The sequence below is a fragment of the Pogoniulus pusillus genome, chromosome 17, assembly GCF_015220805.1.
Source record: "Pogoniulus pusillus isolate bPogPus1 chromosome 17, bPogPus1.pri, whole genome shotgun sequence".
In the NCBI taxonomy this organism is placed as follows: Eukaryota; Metazoa; Chordata; class Aves; order Piciformes; family Lybiidae; genus Pogoniulus; species Pogoniulus pusillus.
Genome location: NC_087280.1, coordinates 3,031,254 through 3,049,649, shown reverse-complemented (window position 1 = coordinate 3,049,649; position 18,396 = coordinate 3,031,254). Strand labels below are relative to the sequence as shown.

General features: G+C 57.8%; 1 protein-coding gene across 1 annotated transcript in view; it reads left to right on the top strand.

The window, feature by feature from the left end:
* The window catches only part of STRA6 (signaling receptor and transporter of retinol STRA6), a 34,545-nt gene extending 17,226 nt beyond the window's left edge, over positions 1-17,319 (top strand). The window contains exons 6-17 of the mRNA XM_064157094.1: positions 964-1,080; positions 5,294-5,361; positions 5,474-5,550; positions 7,699-7,760; positions 8,003-8,183; positions 9,979-10,054; positions 10,133-10,266; positions 12,891-13,008; positions 13,328-13,429; positions 14,044-14,207; positions 14,855-14,992; positions 16,691-17,319. Coding sequence (XP_064013164.1) covers positions 964-1,080; positions 5,294-5,361; positions 5,474-5,550; positions 7,699-7,760; positions 8,003-8,183; positions 9,979-10,054; positions 10,133-10,266; positions 12,891-13,008; positions 13,328-13,429; positions 14,044-14,207; positions 14,855-14,992; positions 16,691-16,869 — 1,416 coding nt within the window. The 3' untranslated portion in view covers positions 16,870-17,319. The remainder of the gene's footprint in view (positions 1-963; positions 1,081-5,293; positions 5,362-5,473; positions 5,551-7,698; positions 7,761-8,002; positions 8,184-9,978; positions 10,055-10,132; positions 10,267-12,890; positions 13,009-13,327; positions 13,430-14,043; positions 14,208-14,854; positions 14,993-16,690) is intronic.
* Positions 17,320-18,396: the final 1,077 nt, after the last annotated feature.

Below are 18,396 nucleotides of genomic sequence, written 5' to 3'. Positions count from 1 at the left end.
CCCTCCCCTCTCCTCCCCTCCCCTCCCCTCTCCTCCCCTCCCCTTCCCTTCCCTTCTGTTCTCTCCTCTCCCCTTCCTTTCTCTCCTCTCCCCTTCCTTTATCTCCCCTCCCCTTCTCTCCTCTCCTCTCCTCTCCTCTCCTCTCCTCTCCTCTCCTCTCCTCTCCTCTCCTCTCCTCTCCTCTCCTCTCCTCTCCTCTCCTCTCCTCTCCTCTCCTCTCCTCTCCTCTCCTCTCCTCTCCTCTCCTCTCCTCTCCTCTCCTCTCCTCTCCTCTCCTCTCCTCTCCTCTCCTCTCCTCTCCCCTTCCTTTCTCTCCTCTCCCTTTCCTTTATCTCCCCTCCCCTCCCCTCCCCTCCCCTCCTCTCCCCCCCCTCAGCCCAGCCAACTTCCTGGAGGAGGAAAGCAACCGAGGGCCTGTGGCTGCAGTCTTTGGCATCCTCTTCTCCTCCCTCTGCGTGCTGGTCCTGGACCAGGACCCTCTGCCCTTCCTCACCCACTCCTCCCAGAGCAGCAGGGGTAAGCCAAGCACCCTCCTGACCCACTCCCACCACCCCCACACAGCCCACCCAGGTCCTGCACAGCTTCCACTGGGGACCTGCTCCCTTCTGCTGCTGCCTGCTGAGAGCTTTGCCTTCTCTTGCTTCCTCCTCTCCCCCTGCTCTCATCATCCTCCCCCCCCCCTCAGAGTACTGGAAGATCCTGGCCTTGCTCTACTACCCTGCCTTCTACTACCCACTGGTGGCTTGTGCCACCCTAGGGCACAGGCTGGGCTACCTCCTGGGCTGCCTTCTCTCCTGGTGCCACTGCTTGGTCCACGTCTGGCAGAAGGTGGATTGTCCCCAGTCACCAAAAGTAGGTGTCCCACACCTCCAGGGCCCTGGGCATGGAGGTGGCTTGGTCCTCACCTCCTTCAAGTGCCATGGAGGGAGGTGGCACCAGGTGGCACCTCTGCCTTCTGCTCAGATCTACAGGTACTACTCCACCCTCTCCTACCTCCCCATCATCGTCTGCCTGCTGCTTTTAAGCCTCTGGTATCCAGCTTTGCTCATCAGGAGCTTCACTAACCAGGAGGATAAGGAGGTAAGGAAGAGCCACAGGGCAGCTTGGGAAAGGATTTTGCTGGAAGAGCCTCTGGGAAGCTTTGGGAAGCTTTGGGAAGCTCTGGGAACCTTTCCTACCCTGCAGCTCACCACTTCACCCCAGGGCATTGCTTCTCCTCTTTGCTCCAGCCCCAGGAGCACAGTGCAAATGTGAGAGGTCCTTGCTGGAAGCAGCTCTGGGAAGCTCTGAGGAGCTCTGGGAAGCTTTGGGAAGCTCTGGGAAGCTTTCCCACCCTGCAGCTCACCACTTCGCCCCAGGGGACTGAGCTTCTCCTAGGGCATTGCTTCTCCTCTTTGCTCCAACCCCAGGAGCACAGTGCAATTGTGAGAGGTCCTTGCTGGAAGGAGCTCTGGGAAGCTCTGAGTAGCTCTGGGAAGCTTTGGGAAGCTTTGGGAAGCTCTGGGAAGCTTTCCTACCCTGCAGCTCACCACTTTGCCCCAGGGAAATGAGTTCTCCTAGGGCTTTGCTTCTCCTCTTTGCTCCAGCCCCAGGAGCACAGTGCAATTGTGAGAGGTCCTTGCTGGAAGGAGCTCTGGGAAGCTCTGAGGAGCTTTGGGAAGCTCTGGGAAGCTTTGGGAAGCTTTGGGAAGCTTTGGGAAGCTTTGGGAAGCTTTCCTACCCTGCAGCTCACCACTTTGCCCCAGGGGACTGAGCTTCTCCTAGGGTATTGCTTCCCCTCTTTGCTCCAGCCCCAGGAGCACAGTGCAAATGTGAGAGGTCCTTGCTGGAAAGAGCTCTGGGAAGCTCTGAGTAGCTCTGGGAAGCTTTGGGAAGCTTTGGGAAGCTCTGGGAACCTTTCCTACCCTGCAGCTCACCACTTTGCCCCAGGGGACTGAGCTTCTCCTAGAGCATTGCTTCTCCTCTTTGCTCCAGCCCCAGGAGCACAGTGCAAATGTGAGAGGTCCTTGCTGGAAGGAGCTCTGGGATACTCTGGGAAGCTCTGGGAAGCTCTGGGAAGCTCTGAGAAGCTCTGGGAAGCTTTGGGAAGCTTTCCTACCCTGCAGCTCACCACTTTGCCCCAGGGGACTGAGCTTCTCCTAGGGTATTGCTTCTCCTCTTTGCTCCAACCCCAGGAGCACAGTGCAAATGTGAGAGGTCCTTGCTGGAAGGAGTTCTGGGATGCTCTGGGAAGCTCTGGGAAGCTCTGGGAAGCTCTGGGAACCTTTCCTACCCTGCAGCTCACCACTTCACCCCAGGGGACTGAGCTTCTCCTAGGGCATTGCTTCCCCTCTTTGCTCCAGCCCCAGGAACACAGTGCAAATGTGAGAGGTCCTTGCTGGAAGGAGCTCTGGGAAGCTCTGGGAAGCTCTGGGAAGCTCTGGGAAGCTTTCCTACCCTGCAGCTCACCACTTCACCCCAGGGGACTGAGCTTCTCCTAGGGTATTGCTTCCCCTCTTTGCTCCAGCCCCAGGAACACAGTGCAAATGTGAGAGGTCCTTGCTGGAAGGAGCTTTGGGAAGCTCTGAGGAGCTTTGGGAAGCTCTGGGAAGCTCTGGAAAGCTCTGGGAAGCTCTGGGAAGCTCTGGGAAGCTTTGGGAAGCTTTGGGAAGCTCTGGGAACCTTTCCTACCCTGCAGCTCACCACTTTGCCCCAGGGGACTGAGCTTCTCCTAGACCATTGCTTCTTCTCTTTGCTCCAGCCCCATGAGCACAGTGCAATTGTGAGAGGTCATTGTTGGAAGGAGCTCTGGGATGCTCTGGGAAGCTCTGGGAAGCTTTGGGAAGCTCTGGGAACCTTTCCTACCCTGCAGCTCACCACTTTGCCCCAGGGGACTGAGCTTCTCCTAGGGCATTGCTTCCCCTCTTTGCTCCAGCCCCAGGAGCACAGTGCAATTGTGAGAGGTCCTTGCTGGAAGGAGTTCTTGGATGCTTTGGGAGGCTCTGGGAAGCTCTGGGAAGCTTTGGGAAGCTCTGGGAAGCTTTGGGAAGCTTTGGGAAGCTTTCCTACCCTGCAGCTCACCACTTTGCCCAGGGGACTGATCTTCTCCTAGGGCATTGCTTCCCCTCTTTGCTCCAGCCCCAGGAGCTACCTCCTCTCCACCCCTCCTTTGCCCCAAAGTCTTAGCTCTGTTTACCTCCCTGGATTTGAAGAGGGAGTGAAAAATCCATCTTTGGAGTAAACCTCCTTAGGACAAGAGGCTTAAAGGCATCAATGGAGGCCATTTAGGGCAGGACTGGGGTGGCCTTGTTTTCCCTCTCCCCCCCTTCCCTCCCTTCCTGGCCCTGCAGGCTGGATAATCCCCATCCTCTTTGGGAAGAAAGGAAGGGGGGGAGGGGGAAAAAAAACCCTACTTGAAAGCAAAAAGCTGTGGCCTGAAGTGACCTGAGGGCATTGCTGGGAGCTGGCTGCTGGGAAGGAAGGGGTTGGTTGGTTGGGCTGTTTGTTTTCAGCTGTCCTACCGGTGGGACTGGTTTGGAGGCTGCTTGGGTTGACAGGGACAAGGGAGGTTTGTTTCCACCTCTGTAGGTGCTGGGAGCTTTGCTGCCAGCTTGGTTGGTATCCAAAAGCAGGGTTGGGAAGCCATAGGTAGGTGGGCACAGAGCAAGAGCTGTGTTATTGTGCTGCTCTGGGAGGGGGGTTTAGATCTGCTTGGGTTCCTTCCAACCCTTAACATGCTGTGGTGCTGTGAGCTCACTCCAAGAAGGATGCTGGTGTGGGTGTGAAGAGCAACCTGAGCTCCTTTTCTGATCAGGTTCCTGCCTGGTGAGTGTGGGGCAGGCTGTGGATGGAGTCTGCCTGGGCTGCAGCAAAGCCTTTGGCACCTTCTGCCACAAGCAGCTCCTGGCACAGCTGGCAGCTCCTGGCTTGGGCAGATTCACTCTGTGCTGGGTCAGGAACTGGCTGGAGGGCAGGGCCCAGAGAGTGGTGGGGAATGGTGCCACATCCAGCTGGCAGCTGGCACCAGTGCTGTGCCCCAGGGAGCAGTGCTGGGCACAGTCCTGGTCAACATCTTTACTGATGATCTGGAGCAGGGGATTGAGTCCAGCAGCAGTCAGTTTGCAGATGGCACCAAGCTAGGAGCAGCTGTGGAGCTGTTGGAGGGGAGCAGAGCCCTGAAGAGGGACCTGGCCAGGCTGCAGGGGTGGGCAGAGGCCAAGGGGATGAGACTGAACAAGGGCAAGGGCAGGGATCTGCACTTTGGCCACAACAACCCCAAGCAGCACTAGAGGTTGGGGCCAGAGTGTCTGAGAGCAGGCAGGCAGAGAGGGAGCTGGGGGTGGTGGCAGAGAGGAGCTGCAGAGGAGGCAGCAGTGCCCAGGTGGGCAGCAGAGCCAATGGCTCTGCTGCCAGGCAGCCAGCAGCAGAAGAAGGGGACCCAGGCTGAAGCTGTGGCAGGGCAGGTCTGGGCTGGCTGTGAGGAGGAAGTTCCTGGCAGAGAGAGTGATTGGCATTGGAATGGGCTGCCCAGGGAGGTGGTGGAGTGGCTGTGGCTGGAGGTGTTGCAGCCAAGCCTGCCTGGGGCACTTAGTGCCATGGTGTGGTTGGTTGGGCAGGGCTGGGTGCTAGGTTGGGCTGGCTGAGCTTGGAGCTCTCTTCCAACCTGCTTGAATCTGATTCTGTTCTATGATTCTATTCTATGATTCTAAGGGGCTGGAGGGCAGGAATGGTGAGGACCAGGTGAGGGAATTGGGGTTGAGGCTAAGAGGAGATCTCAGCTCTCTGAAAGGAGGTCTGAGCCAAGTGGGAGCTCTCTGAAAGGAGATGGCAGAGCCAAGTGGGTGCTGATCTCTTCTCCCTAGTGACAGGACAAGAGGAGATGACCCCAAGCTGCACCAGGGGAGGTTTAAAGTTGGGCATTGAGGGGAATAGAACCCCCAAATCTCTTTGCTGCCAGAGTGATCAGAGGGTCAGGGATGTGGTGGAGACTCCAGCCCCTGATGGAGGCCTTGCAAAGCTGTGCCAACGTGGTGCTTGGGGATAAGACTTGCCCAGGGTTGGACTCAATGACCTCGAAGGTCTTTTCCACCCTGAATGGTTCTGGGCTTCTATGGCTGCTGGGTTGGGCAGAGATGCTCTGCTGTGAGCACCTCCTACCACCACCCACCCCAACAAACCAGAACCAAACACCTAAGCACATCCCTCTGCTGCACCCAGGCAGCTCAGCTGACAGAAGGGACCCCAGGGGCTGATCTGATCTGATCTGATCTGATCCAACCTTTCTACCTACTGTTTCTTGCCTGCCTTCCTTAAGGTTGCTGGGCGAGGTTATTACAAGAGGTACCTAAAGGCTCTCCTCTCCAAACGCCTGCAGAAGGGAAGGTAAAGCTGACACTCGAGATGACCCTGCTGGGTCAGCAGAGGGAGCAGAGAGCCTTCTGCTCCCCCCACCAGGGCCAGGCTTTTCTTTTCACCTCCCTTCTTCCACCTCCAGCTCCACCAAGCTAGAAGAGAGCTTCCTCTCAAGGCTGCAGGAGTATTTCCGCTCCTACATCTACACCCCTGAGGAAGGTAGGTTGGGGCTGAGAGCTCTTGGCTGGTGGAGCAGCTTGGCAGACAGGCTGCTGCTCCTCCCTCCCTCCCTCCCAGGGGACAGCAAATGCCTTGCTTGGCTCCAGCCCTGAAGCATCTGTGCCGTGGCAGCTGCTGCTCCCCTCATGTGTGATGCCTCAGCTTGCACCCAAGCTGCTTGGGGTGGAGGAGGTGGTCCCAGCTCCAGCACAGGGGCTGTGGCAGTGGTGTTCAGGCATGGGTTGTGCTGGTCCTGCAGAGTGATGCTGTGCTGAGAGGAGAAATAAGATCTGCAAGGAGGCAGTCAAACCCTCAGCAGAGTCTGAGAAGGGGGAGCTAATCCCAGCGTGGGGAAGGGGAGGTGGTGTTGGAAGGGAACTCTGGGGATCATCTATCCCAACCTGCCTGCTAAAGCAAGGCTCACCCAGGACTGAAATGCATCCAGGTGGGTTTGGAAGCTCTCCAGAGGAGGAGACTCCACCACTTCTCTGGGCAGCCTGCTCCAGAGCTCCTCTGCCCATGGGTGAAGGCAGAGGCTGTCCCAGGAGGTGACAGCACAAGGGCTGTGTGTCCCTGCACAGCAGGCAGCCAGCTGCTGGGATTTGGTGTTGTGGGGGGCAAAAGGTTTCCCTGGCTTTTGGGAAAGGGAGGTGGAAGAGTTTTGGGCTCCTTAGTTCAAAAGAGAGGCAGGGATCTGCTGGGGAGAGGCCAGCAGGGAGCCAGGAGGGTGAGTGGGGGAGTTGAGCATCTCACCTGTGGAGAGAGACTGAGAGCCATGAGGATGAGTGGGGGAGTTGAGCATCTGCTCTGTGGAGAGAGACTGAGAGCCACAAGGATGAGTGGGGGAGTTGAGCATCTCCTCTGTGGAGAAAGAGTGAGAGCCATGAGGATGAGTGGGGGAGTTGAGCATCTCCCTATGGAGAGAGCCTGAGAGCCACAAGGATGATTTGGGGACTTGAGCATCTCCCCTGTGGAGAGAGCCTGAGAGCCACAAGGATGAGTGGGGGAGTTGAGCATCTCCTCTGTGGAGAGAGACTGAGAGCCCTGAGGCTGTTCAGTCTGCAGAAGAGAAGGCTGAGAGGGATCTGATCAGTGTCTATCAGTAGCTGAGGGGTGGGGGTCAAGTGGAGGGGGCCAAGCTCTTATGGGTGGTGCACAGCAATAAGCCAAGGAGCAATGGATGCAAACTGGAGCAGAGAAGGTTTCAGCTCAGCAGGAGGAGAAACTTCTATAGAGTGAGGGTGGCAGAGCCCTGGAGCAGGCTGCCCAGAGAGGCTGTGGAGTCTCCTCCACTGGAGACTTCAAGCCCACCTGGCTGCATCCCTGTGTGGACTCCTCTGAGTGATGCTGCTTGGCAGGAGGGTTGGACTAGATGAGCTCTGGAGGTCCCTTCCAACCTCTAAAGTTCTATGATTCAGTGAAATCCAATCCAAAGCCAAAGGACAGAGGAAACTCCTCCCAGCTCTACACCCAAGCTGGGCTTCCCTGGGGACATCCATCCCAAATGAACCTCATTGCTTCATTCCAGTGTTCCCAGCTGGGCTGTTTGCTCTGCCTGCAGGGTTGGGTGAATCATAGAATGGGTTAGGTTGGAAGGGACCTTAGAGATCATCCAGCTCCCATAGGCAGGGACAGGAACAGGTCACTCAAAGCCTTCATCCAAGCTGACCTGGAGCACAGAATCACCCAATGTGATTGAAGATCACTCAAAGGCTCATCCAAGCTCACCTTGAACACCTCCAGGGAGGTTGTGGAGCACAGAATCACCCAATGTGATTGAAGATCACTCAAGGGCTCATCCAAGCTCACCTTGAACACCTCCAGGGAGGTTGTGGAGCACAGAATCACCCAATGTGATCAAAGATCACATTGGGTGATTCTGTGCTCCACAACCTCCCTGGGCAACTTGTGCCAGTCTCTCACCACCCTCAACCTGTGCCAGTCTCTCACCACCCTCACTCTAAAGAACCCTTTCCTACCATCCACTTTCAATCTCCCCTCTCCCACTTCAACCTCATCCCTCCTCCTCCTCTCATTACAACCCCTTTGTCAACAGCTCCCTCCCCAGCCTTCCTTTAGGACCCTTTCAAAGACTGGAATCTTCTCTTCCCACCTCCATCCCAAGCCCTTTCCAACTCTGCCTTCCAGGTTTCCACATCCCTCTGAAGCTGATCCTCTCCATGACCACAGCTGTGATCGCTGTCTACCAGGTGATGCTGATGCTAAGCTCTCTCTCCCTTCCCAACCAGCTCCTCTCAAGGCAGGCAGAGCAGCCAGGGGCTCATTGCCACACCATCAGCTTTGCCTTTTGAGGCTGCTGGGCATTAAGATGCCTCAAAGTATTACCTCGTGGCAGCACCCAGCCCTGTGTGCCCGCAGGGCTGAGCCAGCCTAAAGGCTTTAAGCCAAGCTGCTCGTGAGCCAGGGCTCACATGGCACTGGGCCTTCACAGGTTGCCCTCTTGCTCCTGGTGGCTGTCATCCCCACCATCCAGATTGTGAGGGCAGGGATGACAAAGGACATTGTGGTGCTGTTGGTGCAGTTTGGCTTGGTGCCCTCGGACAACCCAGCCGTGCCCAGCGACATGGAGAAGGAGCTCAGCACTGCCAAGTACTACCTGTGGTCGTTGGAGGGTAGGTTCCTACTGGGGTCCAGGGTGGGGGTCGGGAGGTTTTGGCAGAGAGATTTCTTCCAGGAAGCTGAGACTTGCACTGTTACCTCCCAGGGTGACTTAAAAAGCAGCCAAGAGGTGACTGCTTGAACCTGCTGCTGTGAGCCAGGAGCCAGCAGCATCCCACTGCAGCTACAGCAGTCAGCATCATCCCTCTGCAGCTGCAGCATTGCCAGCAGCAGCCCTCTGAAGCTGCAGCAGTCAGCAGCACTCCTCTGCAGCTGCAGCAGTGTCAGCAGCATCCCTCTGCAGCTGCAGCACAGTTAGCAGCATCCCTCTGCAGATGCTGCAGTCAGCAGCATCCCTCTGCAGCTGCAGCACAGTCAGCAGCATCCCTCTGCAGCTGCAGCAGTCAGCAGCACCCCTCTGAAGCTGCAGCAGTGTCAGCAGCATCCCTCTGCAGCTACATCACAGTCAGCAGCATCCCTCTGCAGCTGCAGCAGTGTCAGCAGCATCCCTCTGCAGCTGCAGCAGTGTCAGCAGCATCCCTCTGCAGCTTGCAGCAGTCAGCCACATCCCTCTGCAGCTTGCAGCAGTCAGCAGCACTCCTCTGCAGCAGCAGTGTCAGCAGCATCCCTCTGCAGCTGCAGCACAGTCAGCAGCATCCCTCTGCAGCTGCAGCACAGTCAGCAGCATCCCTCTGCAGCTGCAGCACAGTCAGCAGCAGCAGCACTCTCTGCCAGCAATTTCCTCCTCACAGCCAGCCCAGACCTGCCCTGCCACAGCTTCAGCCTGGGTCCCCTTCTTCTGCTGCTGCTGGCTGCCTGGCAGCAGAGCCCAACCTCAGCTGGCTACAGCCTCCCTGCAGGCAGCTGCAGGCAGCAATCAGCTCTGCCCTGAGCCTCCTCTGCTGCAGGCTGCACCCCCCCAGCTCCCTCAGCCTCTCCTCACAGGGCTGTGCTCCAGGCCCCTCCCCAGCCTTGCTGCCCTTCTCCAAACACCTTCCAGCACCTCAGCAGCTCTCTGCAATGGAGGGGTCCAGAACTGGACACAGCACTGCAGGGGTGGCCTGAGCAGTGCTGAGCACAGGGGCACAAGAACCTCCCTTGTCCTGCTGCCCACACTGCTCCTGAGCCAGCCCAGGATGCCATTGGCTCTGCTGCCCACCTGGGCACTGCTGCCTCCTCTGCAGCTCCTCTCTGCCACCACCCCCAGCTCCCTCTCTGCCTGCCTGCTCTCAGCCACTCTGGCCCCAGCCTCTAGTGCTGCTTGGGGTTGTTGTGGCCAAAGTGCACAACCCTGCCCTTGGCCTTGTTCCCTCTCATCCCCTTGGCCTCTGCCCACCCATGCAGCCTGGCCAGGTCCCTCTGCAGGGCTCTGCTCCCCTCCAACAGCTCCACAGCTGCTCCTAGCTTGATGTCTCTGCTCCTAATTTGGTGCCTTTACTCCTAACTTTGTGCCTCTGCTCCTAACTTTGTGTCTTTGCTCCTAACTTTGTGTCTCTGCTCCTAACTCAGTGTCTCTGCTCCTAACTCAGTTTCTCTACTCCTAACTTGGTGCCTTTGCTCCTAACTTGCTGTCTTTCTCCCCTGCCTTGCTTGCCTTTCCCCTCCTCTTCCCCTACCTCAACCCAGCACCATCCCCTCAACCCCACCTGGGAGATGGAGACCTCAGCATCCCAAAGGGACTTGGGAAGGGAAGCCAAGGCACAGAGGACCACGCTGGGGCTGCACACCCCTGCACCCCCACACCATAACAAGCTGAACCTATCTCTGGGGGCTGCTCCCAGCCATGACCTGCTCCCTGCTCCTCCACAGTCTGCTACATCTGCTCGCTGGTGCTGTGCTGCCTGCTGACCTGTGCCATGCTCCTCAGGACCTTGGTGATGCACAGGTACAGTCTCCTCCTTGCCCTGGCCCTTCGTTTTGGCACCGAGCTGGGATGCCAGCTGAGCTCTTTCACCTCCCCCAGGAGCAACCTGAGGGCCCTTTACCAAGGGGCTGTGCTGGATGTCTTCTACAAAGCCCACATCCTCCGCCCATCCCGACGAGCCATCGTCTGCTGGATGAGCTTTGCTGCCTTCCAGACGGCTTTTACCTGCCTAGGTAAGGGAGCCTGGGGGACAGGAGGGGGGGGATGGGTGCTGGGCCCCCCCAGCTTTGCATGACCTACCTCGGGTTTAAGCCTCTTTTGTTCCTTTCTCTCCCCCTCCCTGGTTTGCTAAGGGCCAGCTGGGAGGCTTTTTGCTCCTCTTGCCCCAGATGCAGGCTGCCCTTCTGCAGGACCAAGGGGGAGGGGAGGGGAAGGGGGGGAAAAGGGGAAGGGGGGGAAAAGGGAGGGGGGGAAAAGGGGAGAGGGGGGACAAAGGGAGAGAGGGGAGAAGGGGAGGGGGGGGAAAGGGGAGAGTGGGGAAAAGAGGGAGAGGGGGAAAAGGGGAGAGGGGGGAAAAAAAAGGGAGAGGGGAAAAAGGGAGGGGGGAAAGGGGAAGGGGGGGAAAAGGGAGGGGGGAAAAATGGGGGGGGAAAAGGGGGGGGGAAAAGGGGACGGGGGGGAAAAGGGAGGGGGGGGGAAAAGGGGAGGGGGGGGAAAAGGAGGGGGGGAAGGGGAGAGGGGGGAAAAAAGGGAGAGGGGGGAAAAAGGGAGGGGGGGAAAGGGGAGAGGGGGGAAAAAAGGAAAGGTGGGGGGAAAGGGGAGAGGGGGGAAAATGGTAGGGGGGAAATGGGAGAGGGGGGAAAAAGGGAGGGGGGAAAAAGGAGAGAGGGGAAAAATGGTAGGGAGGAAGAAAAAGGGGAGGGTGGAGAAAAGGGGAGAGGGGGAAGAAAACAGGGAGAGGGAGGAAGAAAAGGGGAGAGGGGGAAAAGAGGGGAGGGGGGAAAAGAGGGGAGGGAGGAGAAAAAGGGGAGAGTGGGATAAAAGGGGAGAGAGGAAAAAAAAGGGGAGAGGGGAAAAAAGGAGAGGGGGTAAAAAGGGGAGGGGAAAAAAAGGAGAGGGGGAAAAAGGGGAGAGGGGGAATAAAAAGTGGAGGGGAAAAGGGGAGGGGGGAAAAAGGGGAGAGGGGGAAAAAAGGGGAGAGGGGTAAAGGAGGGGAAGGAGGAGAAAAAGGGGAGAATGGGATAAAAAGGGGAGAGGGGAAAAGGGGGAGAGGGAAAAAAGGGGAGAGGGGGAGAAAGGGGAGAGGGGAAAAAAGGGGAGAGGGAGGAAAAGAGGAGAGGGAGGAAAAAAGGGAGAGAGAGAAAAAAGGGGGGGGAAGGGAAGGGGAAAAAGGGGAGGGGGAAAAAAGAGGAGGGAGAAAAAGGAGAAGGGGGAAAAAACGTTGGGGGGGAAATGGGAGGGGGTGAAGAAAAAGGGGGAGGGGGAAGAAAAGGGGAGAGGGGGAAAAAAAAGGGGAGGAGGGGAAAAAAGGGGAGGGGGGAAAAGGAGAGGGGGGAAAAAGGGGGAGAGGAGGGAAAAAAAGGGGGAAGGGGGAAAAAAAGGGGAGGGGGGGAAAAAAAGGGGAGGGGGGGGGAAAAAAGAGAAGAGGGGGGGGAAAAAAGAGAAGAGGGGGGGAAAAAGGGGGGGAGTGGGTGGGAAATGTTGCCTTGGTTTGGACCAAACCCAAATGTTCTCATCTGGGAAGCTGTAGTAGCATCTTGTGCCAAGGGCTGGCTGCCTCCTCTGGTCCCAGCCTTCATCCCCCAGGTGCTCCCTCTTGTCCAGCTTAGCTTGGGTCTCCTTGGCTGGGAGGGCTGGAGGAGTTCAGAGTGGATAGAAACCTTCATCCCATCATGGTTTGGAGGCATTTTAAGGCCTCTGTAAGCCATGGGAGGTGATTCCAGGCAGTGGCTGGCTATGATGCATGGGTAGCACCCAACCACATCAGCACCCAAGGGCTACGTTGAGGAGCCAAGCTGAGGGGCCAGGAGGGTGGTGGAAGGATAGAGAAGATCACCAGGTCTGGTGGTGACCACCCTTGGGAAAAGCAAAGCTGTTTTTCAGGCAGGTTGCAGAGATCAGTGTGGAGGTGTAGGAGCTGGGGAAGAGCCCAGGAGCTCCTCCTACCCATTTGGCAGCAAGGATCAGCTCCTGGTCCTGTTTGATATCTTTAGTGATGGTCTGGAGCAGGGGATTGAGTCCAGCTCAATCCAGGAGAAGAGAAGGAGGAGGAGGAGGAGGAAAGGAGGAGAAGGAGAAGGGGAGGAGAGGAGGAGAGGAGAAGGAGAAGGAGAAGGAGAAGGAGAAGGAGAAGGAGAAGGAGAAGGAGAAGGAGAAGGAGAAGGAGAAGGAGAAGGAGGAGAAGGAGGAGGAGGAGGAGAAGAGAAGGAGGAGGAGGAGAAGGAGGAGGAGGAGGAGGAGGAGGAGGAGGAGGAGGAGGAGGAGGAGGAGGAGGAGGAGGAGGAGGAGGAGGAGGAGTAGGAGAAGGGGAAGGAGAGGAGGAGAAGGAGAAGGGGAAGGAGAGGAGGAGGAGGAGAAGGGGAAGGAGGAGAGGAGGAGAAGAGAAGGAGGAGGAGAGGAGGAGAGGAGAAGGAGAGGAAGAGGAGAAGGAGAAGGAGAAGAGAAGGAGGAGGAGGAGGAGGAGGAGGAGGAGGAGGAGGAGGAGGAGGAGGAGGAGGAGGAGGAGGAGGAGGAGGAGGAGGAGGAGGAGGAGGAGGAGGAAGAGAAGAGGGAGAAAAGAAGGAGGAGGAGGAGGAAGAGGGGGAAGCAGCAGCAACTCTCTCCCTCCACCACTTCTCTCCCTGCACCTCCTTCCCAGGTCTCCTCATCCAGCAAGTGATTTTCTTCGTCTGCTCGGTGGCATTTACCTTCCTCTTCGTCATCCCCCTGCAGGCTGGCACAAGCAGTCCTCTCTTCAAAGCCATTCAGAACATGTGGTGAGAGCTCACAGCCCTCAGGGAGGGGTGGAGGACCCAAGGGGGTGCCACATCCACGTCAAGTGCTGTATTTGAGGGGGTTCTGTCAAGGGGGGAGGGGGTGGGGGGGCTCTGTCTTGGGCTTTGCCAGCTCTGCTGGAGGCTTCTGCTGCTTGGGATACAGGAGGGGGTCACAGCCCAACAGGTTGGGTTGGGAAGGACAACAACCTGGAGATCATTTAGCTCCAACCCCCCCTGCCATGGGGGGACACCTGCCACTAGACCAGGTTGCCCTGTCCAACCTGCCACTCTTCCCTCCCCCCCACCCCCCCCCCCCCAGGCCCTTCTGGTTGACCTTGGTTGTTGCTGTCCTGGTGCAGACTTTGGCAGCTCACTACCAGTTCCTGGAGCAGCATCCCCTCAGGAAGGAGCTCACCAACAGGTATGAGGGGTGGCAGGAGGACCTTCATCAGGGCAGCATTGACCCTCCCCCAGGCTCCCAGATCTGAAACCCACCTTTGTGTGCCTGAGAGCATCCCTGCCCCCCAGGCAAGTGCCCTGCTGTCCCTATGGGTTTGTTTAAGGGGGAACCTAGGATCCCTCAAACTACCACCCACAGAATGGCAGGGGCTGGAAGGGACCTGCAAAGCTCATCCAGCCCAACCCCTCCCTGCAGTGCAGAGCAGAGCACACAGGAACACATCCAGCTGGGGGCTGAGTATCTCCAGAGAGGGAGACTCCACAACCCACCCTTGGGCAGCCTGTTCCAGGCTTCTGGCCCCTTTCACAGTGAAGAAATTCCTCTTCACGATTCCATGGAGCTTCCTTTTGGAGAGCCTGGAAGCCTGTTTGCTTCTCTCCATGGGCTGGAGACACCTCAGATGGGGAGGATGTCTTGCTAAGGAGGGAGGGAAGGGTGGGAGGCTTATTTTGGCAGGAGCTTTCTCTGGCAGGGCAGGGCAGGACTCCTCATCCCGGTGGTGTTTGTGTTCTTTACTGTTCCCCTTCCTCCTCCTCCTCCTCCTCCTCCTCCACCTCCTCCTCCTCCTCCCACAGGCGAGCTCTCTACATAGTCACCTACCTGCTCTTCCCCATCAACGTGCTGGTAGGGGTCCTGGCAGGGGTGTGGAGAATGATCATTTCTGGCCTCTATAATGCTGTCCACTTCTGCCAGCTGGACATCAGCCTGATGAACAGAGGAGTGGAGACCTTTGACCCAGGTAGAGCACAAAGTGGGGGGGGGGGGTGGGTGGATGTGTGGGGTCCTTCTGAACGTGAGGATGCTTCTCCCACCACAGACATCCCAAAGAACATGGTCCCAGGGTTCCTCCTCCATCCCCTTGGAGCTGTTAGATGATCCTTGTGGTCCCTTCCCACCCTGCCTGGTTCTATGAAGTCTCATCCCTGGAGGTGTTTGAGGCCAGGCTGGCTGAGGCTGTGTGCAGCCTGCTCTAGGGTAGGGTGTCCCTGGGCATGGCAGGGGGGTTGGGACTGCCTGATCCTTGTGCTCCCTTCCAACCCTGCCTGGTTCTATGAAGTCTCATCCCTGGAAGTGTTTCAGGCCAGGCTGGCTGAGGCTGTGGTCAGGCTGCTCTAGGGTAGGGTGTCCCTGGCCATGGCAGGGGGGTTGGCACTGCCTGATCCTTGTGCTCCCTCCCAACCCTGCCTGATTCTGTGACCTCTCCTGATCTCAGCCCTTCCTCTGCTTTTCCAGCTGGGATTTTGGAAGCAGAGCTCAACCCCAACTCTGGTAGGGCAGAGATAGAACCTTCTCCTTTACTCCAGGGCAGGAGGAGGGAAGGGGGAACCCACAAAGCTTGGCCTCATCACATCTATTTACTGTGGGTTGCTGCCTCCCCTTCCTCAGGCTACCACTCATACTGCCACTACCTGAAAATCGAGGTCAGCCAATCCCACCCAGTGATGAAAGCTTTCTGCTTGCTGCTCCTCCAACCAGCCAGGCCAGAGGGGTCACCAGAGCTTCAGGCCAGCAACGTGGAAGAAGGTGAGACCTTCCCTACTACACAGCTGTCAGCCTGACCTGAGTGCCAGGCAAGGGCATGGAACAGGTCCTCTTGAGTGCCATCACAAAGCACCTACAGGGCCAGCCAGCATGGGGTTAGGAAGGGCAGGTCCTGTCTGACCAACCTGAGCTCCTTTTCTGATCAGGTTCCTGCCTGGTGAGTGTGGGGCAGGCTGTGGATGGAGTCTGCCTGGGCTGCAGCAAAGCCTTTGGCACCTCTGCCACAAGCAGCTCCTGGCACAGCTGGCAGCTCCTGGCCTGGACAGATTCACTCTGATATGGGTCAAGAACTGGCTGCAGGGCAGGGCCCAGAGAGTGGTGGTGAATGGTGCCACATCCAGCTGGCAGCTGGCACCAGTGCTGTGCCCCAGGGAGCAGTGCTGGGCACAGTCCTGTTCAGTATCTTTAGTGATGGTCTGGAGCAGGGGATTGAGTCCAGCAGCAGTCAGTTTGCAGATGGCACCAAGCTAGGAGCAGCTGTGGAGCTGTTGGAGGGTAGCAGAGCCCTGCAGAGGGACCTGGCCAGGCTGCATGGGTGGGCAGAGGCCAAGGGGATGAGACTGAACAAGGCCAAGGGCAGGGTTGTGCACTTTGGCCACAACAACCCCAAGCAGCACTAGAGGCTGGGGCCAGAGTGGCTGAGAGCAGGCAGGCAGAGAGGGAGCTGGGGGTGGTGGCAGAGAGGAGCTGCAGAGGAGGCAGCAGTGCCCAGGTGGGCAGCAGAGCCAATGGCATCCTGGGCTGGCTCAGGAGCAGTGTGGGCAGCAGGACAAGGGAGGTTCTTGTGCCCCTGTGCTCAGCACTGCTCAGGCCACCCCTGCAGTGCTGTGTCCAGTTCTGGTCTCCTGCATTGCAGAGAGATGCTGAGGTGCTGGAAGGTGTCTGGAGAAGGGCAGCAAGGCTGGGGAGGGGCCTGGAGCACAGCCCTGTGAGGAGAGGCTGAGGGAGCTGGGGGGGTGCAGGGAGGGAGGGATGGATGGAGGGAGGGATGGATGGGATGGGATGGATGGATGGATGGATGGATGGATAGAAGGATGGATGGAGGGATGGATGGATGGATGGATGGATGGAGGGATGTTAGGAACAACTCCTTCCCCCCCAAAAAAAGCATTGTCAATCCCTCCAACAGGCTGCCCAGGGCAGTGATGGAGTCTTCATCCCTTGGAGGGATGTGGTGGAGTTGGCAGCCTTAATGTCTGGACTCGATGGTCAGGGAGGGACTACTTACAAGGGCTGCTAATGACAGGAGGAGGAGGAATGGCTTGAAACTGGCAGAGAGGACATTCAAACTGGATGTTAGGAAAGGGTTCTTGAGAGGGAGGGTGGTGAGAGACTGGCACAGGTTGAAGGTGGTGAGACCCTGGCACAGGTTGCCCAGGGAGGTTGAGGAGCACAGAATCAGCCAATGTGATCGAAGATCACATTGGCTGATTCTGTGCTCCTCAACCTCCTTGGAGGTGTTCAAGACCAGGTTGGATGAGGCTTATTCCAGTGAGAGGTGTCCCTACCTATAGCAGGAGTTTGGAACTGGTTGAGCTTTGAGTTCCCTCCCAACCTAACCCAGCCTGGAAGCTTCTTTTGCTCCCTCAACCTTCGCCTACAGCATCTGAGCGACCCTAAGCTAGGAGGAAACTGGGGAGGCTCCAAATCATTCCTCTACCCTTCTCCCTCTCCTTCCAGGCATCCAGCTGATGCAAGCTAAGAAGGCAGCTCGAAGCAGAGGCAGGTTCCAGCAGAGCAGAGCTCGTTGGTGGTTGGCCTACACCCTCCTCAACAACCCTTCGCTGACCGCTTGCCGCAAAACCGCCCTCTGCGACCCCACTGCCAACGGCACTCAGCTCAGCCCTGCCAAGCCCTGACCTCCAAAGAACCCCCACCCCAGCCACCCACACACACACTCCCACCTCTCTCTTGTCTCCCTATCCCATCCTCAGCTTCCCATTGACTCTCTTCCTGAGTTAAGAACCTCTCCAACCCTCCGGTCCTCTCTCCGGCGGTTGTCTTAGCTCTTGGTTCATGCTGAGCCATTCCTGAGGGCCAGAGTTTGAAGACAACTAAGTCAGCTCCAAACCTGACCTGGAGAGAGAGAGAGAGAGAAAGAGAGAGGTTAATGAGCCAACCCTTTCAGGTGTCTCAGAAACATGGCAGCAGTCACTGCTGCAATGAGCCCACCAGTTCTCAACGCTTGTCTCCACAGCATGCAGCAAGGCAGGGCTGAGACCTCAGCACCAGGGCAGCTGAGAGAGAGAGAGAAGGTAGAGGGGTGGGTGTGGATGGATCCTTAACCAGTTTAAGCACAAGGAACCAACCACTTGCATCTCCCTGTGGTCCCCGCTTGCATCTCCCTGTGATCCCCACTTGCATCTCCCTGTGGTGCCCACTTGCATCTCCCTGTGGTCCCCACTTGCATCTCCCTGTGGTCCCCACTTGCATCTCCCTGTGGTGCCCACTTGCATCTCCCTGTGGTGCCCACTTACACCTCCCTGTGGTGCCCACTTCCATCTCCCTGTGGTGCCCACTTCCATCTCCCTGTGGTGCCCACTTACATCTCCCTGTGGTCCCCACTTCCATCTCCCTGTGGTCCCCACTTGCATCTCCCTGTGGTCCCCACTTCCATCTCCCTGTGGTCCCCACTTCCATCTCCCTGTGGTGCCCACTTCCATCTCCCTGTGGTCCCCACTTGCATCTCTCTGTAGTGCCCACTTCCGTCTCCCTGTGGTCCCCACTTGCATCTCCCTGTGGTCCCCACTTGCATCTCCCTGTGGTGCCCACTTCCATCTCCCTGTGGTCCCCACTTGCATCTCCCTGTGGTGCCCACTTGCATCTCCCTGTAGTGCCCACTTGCATCTCCCTGTGGTGCCCACTTCCATCTCCCTGTGGTGCCCACTTGCATCTCCCTGTGGTGCCCACTTCCATCTCCCTGTGGTGCCCACTTGCATCTCCCTGTGGTCCCCACTTGCATCTCCCTGTGGTGCCCACTTGCATCTCCCTGTGGTGCCCACTTCCGTCTCCCTGTGGTCCCCACTTGCATCTCCCTGTGGTGCCCACTTGCATCTCCCTGTGGTGCCCACTTGCATCTTCCTGTGGTCCCCACTTGCATCTCCCTGTGGTGCCCACTTGCATCTCCCTGTGGTCCCCACTTCCATCTCCCTGTGGTCCCCACTTGCATCTCCCTGTGGTCCCCACTTCCATCTCCCTGTGGTCCCCACTTCCATCTCCCTGTGGTGCCCACTTCCATCTCCCTGTGGTCCCCACTTCCATCTCCCTGTGGTCCCCACTTGCATCTCCCTGTGGTGCCCACTTGCATCTCCCTGTGGTCCCCACTTCCATCTCCCTGTGGTGCCCACTTGCATCTCCCTGTGGTGCCCACTTGCATCTCCCTGTAG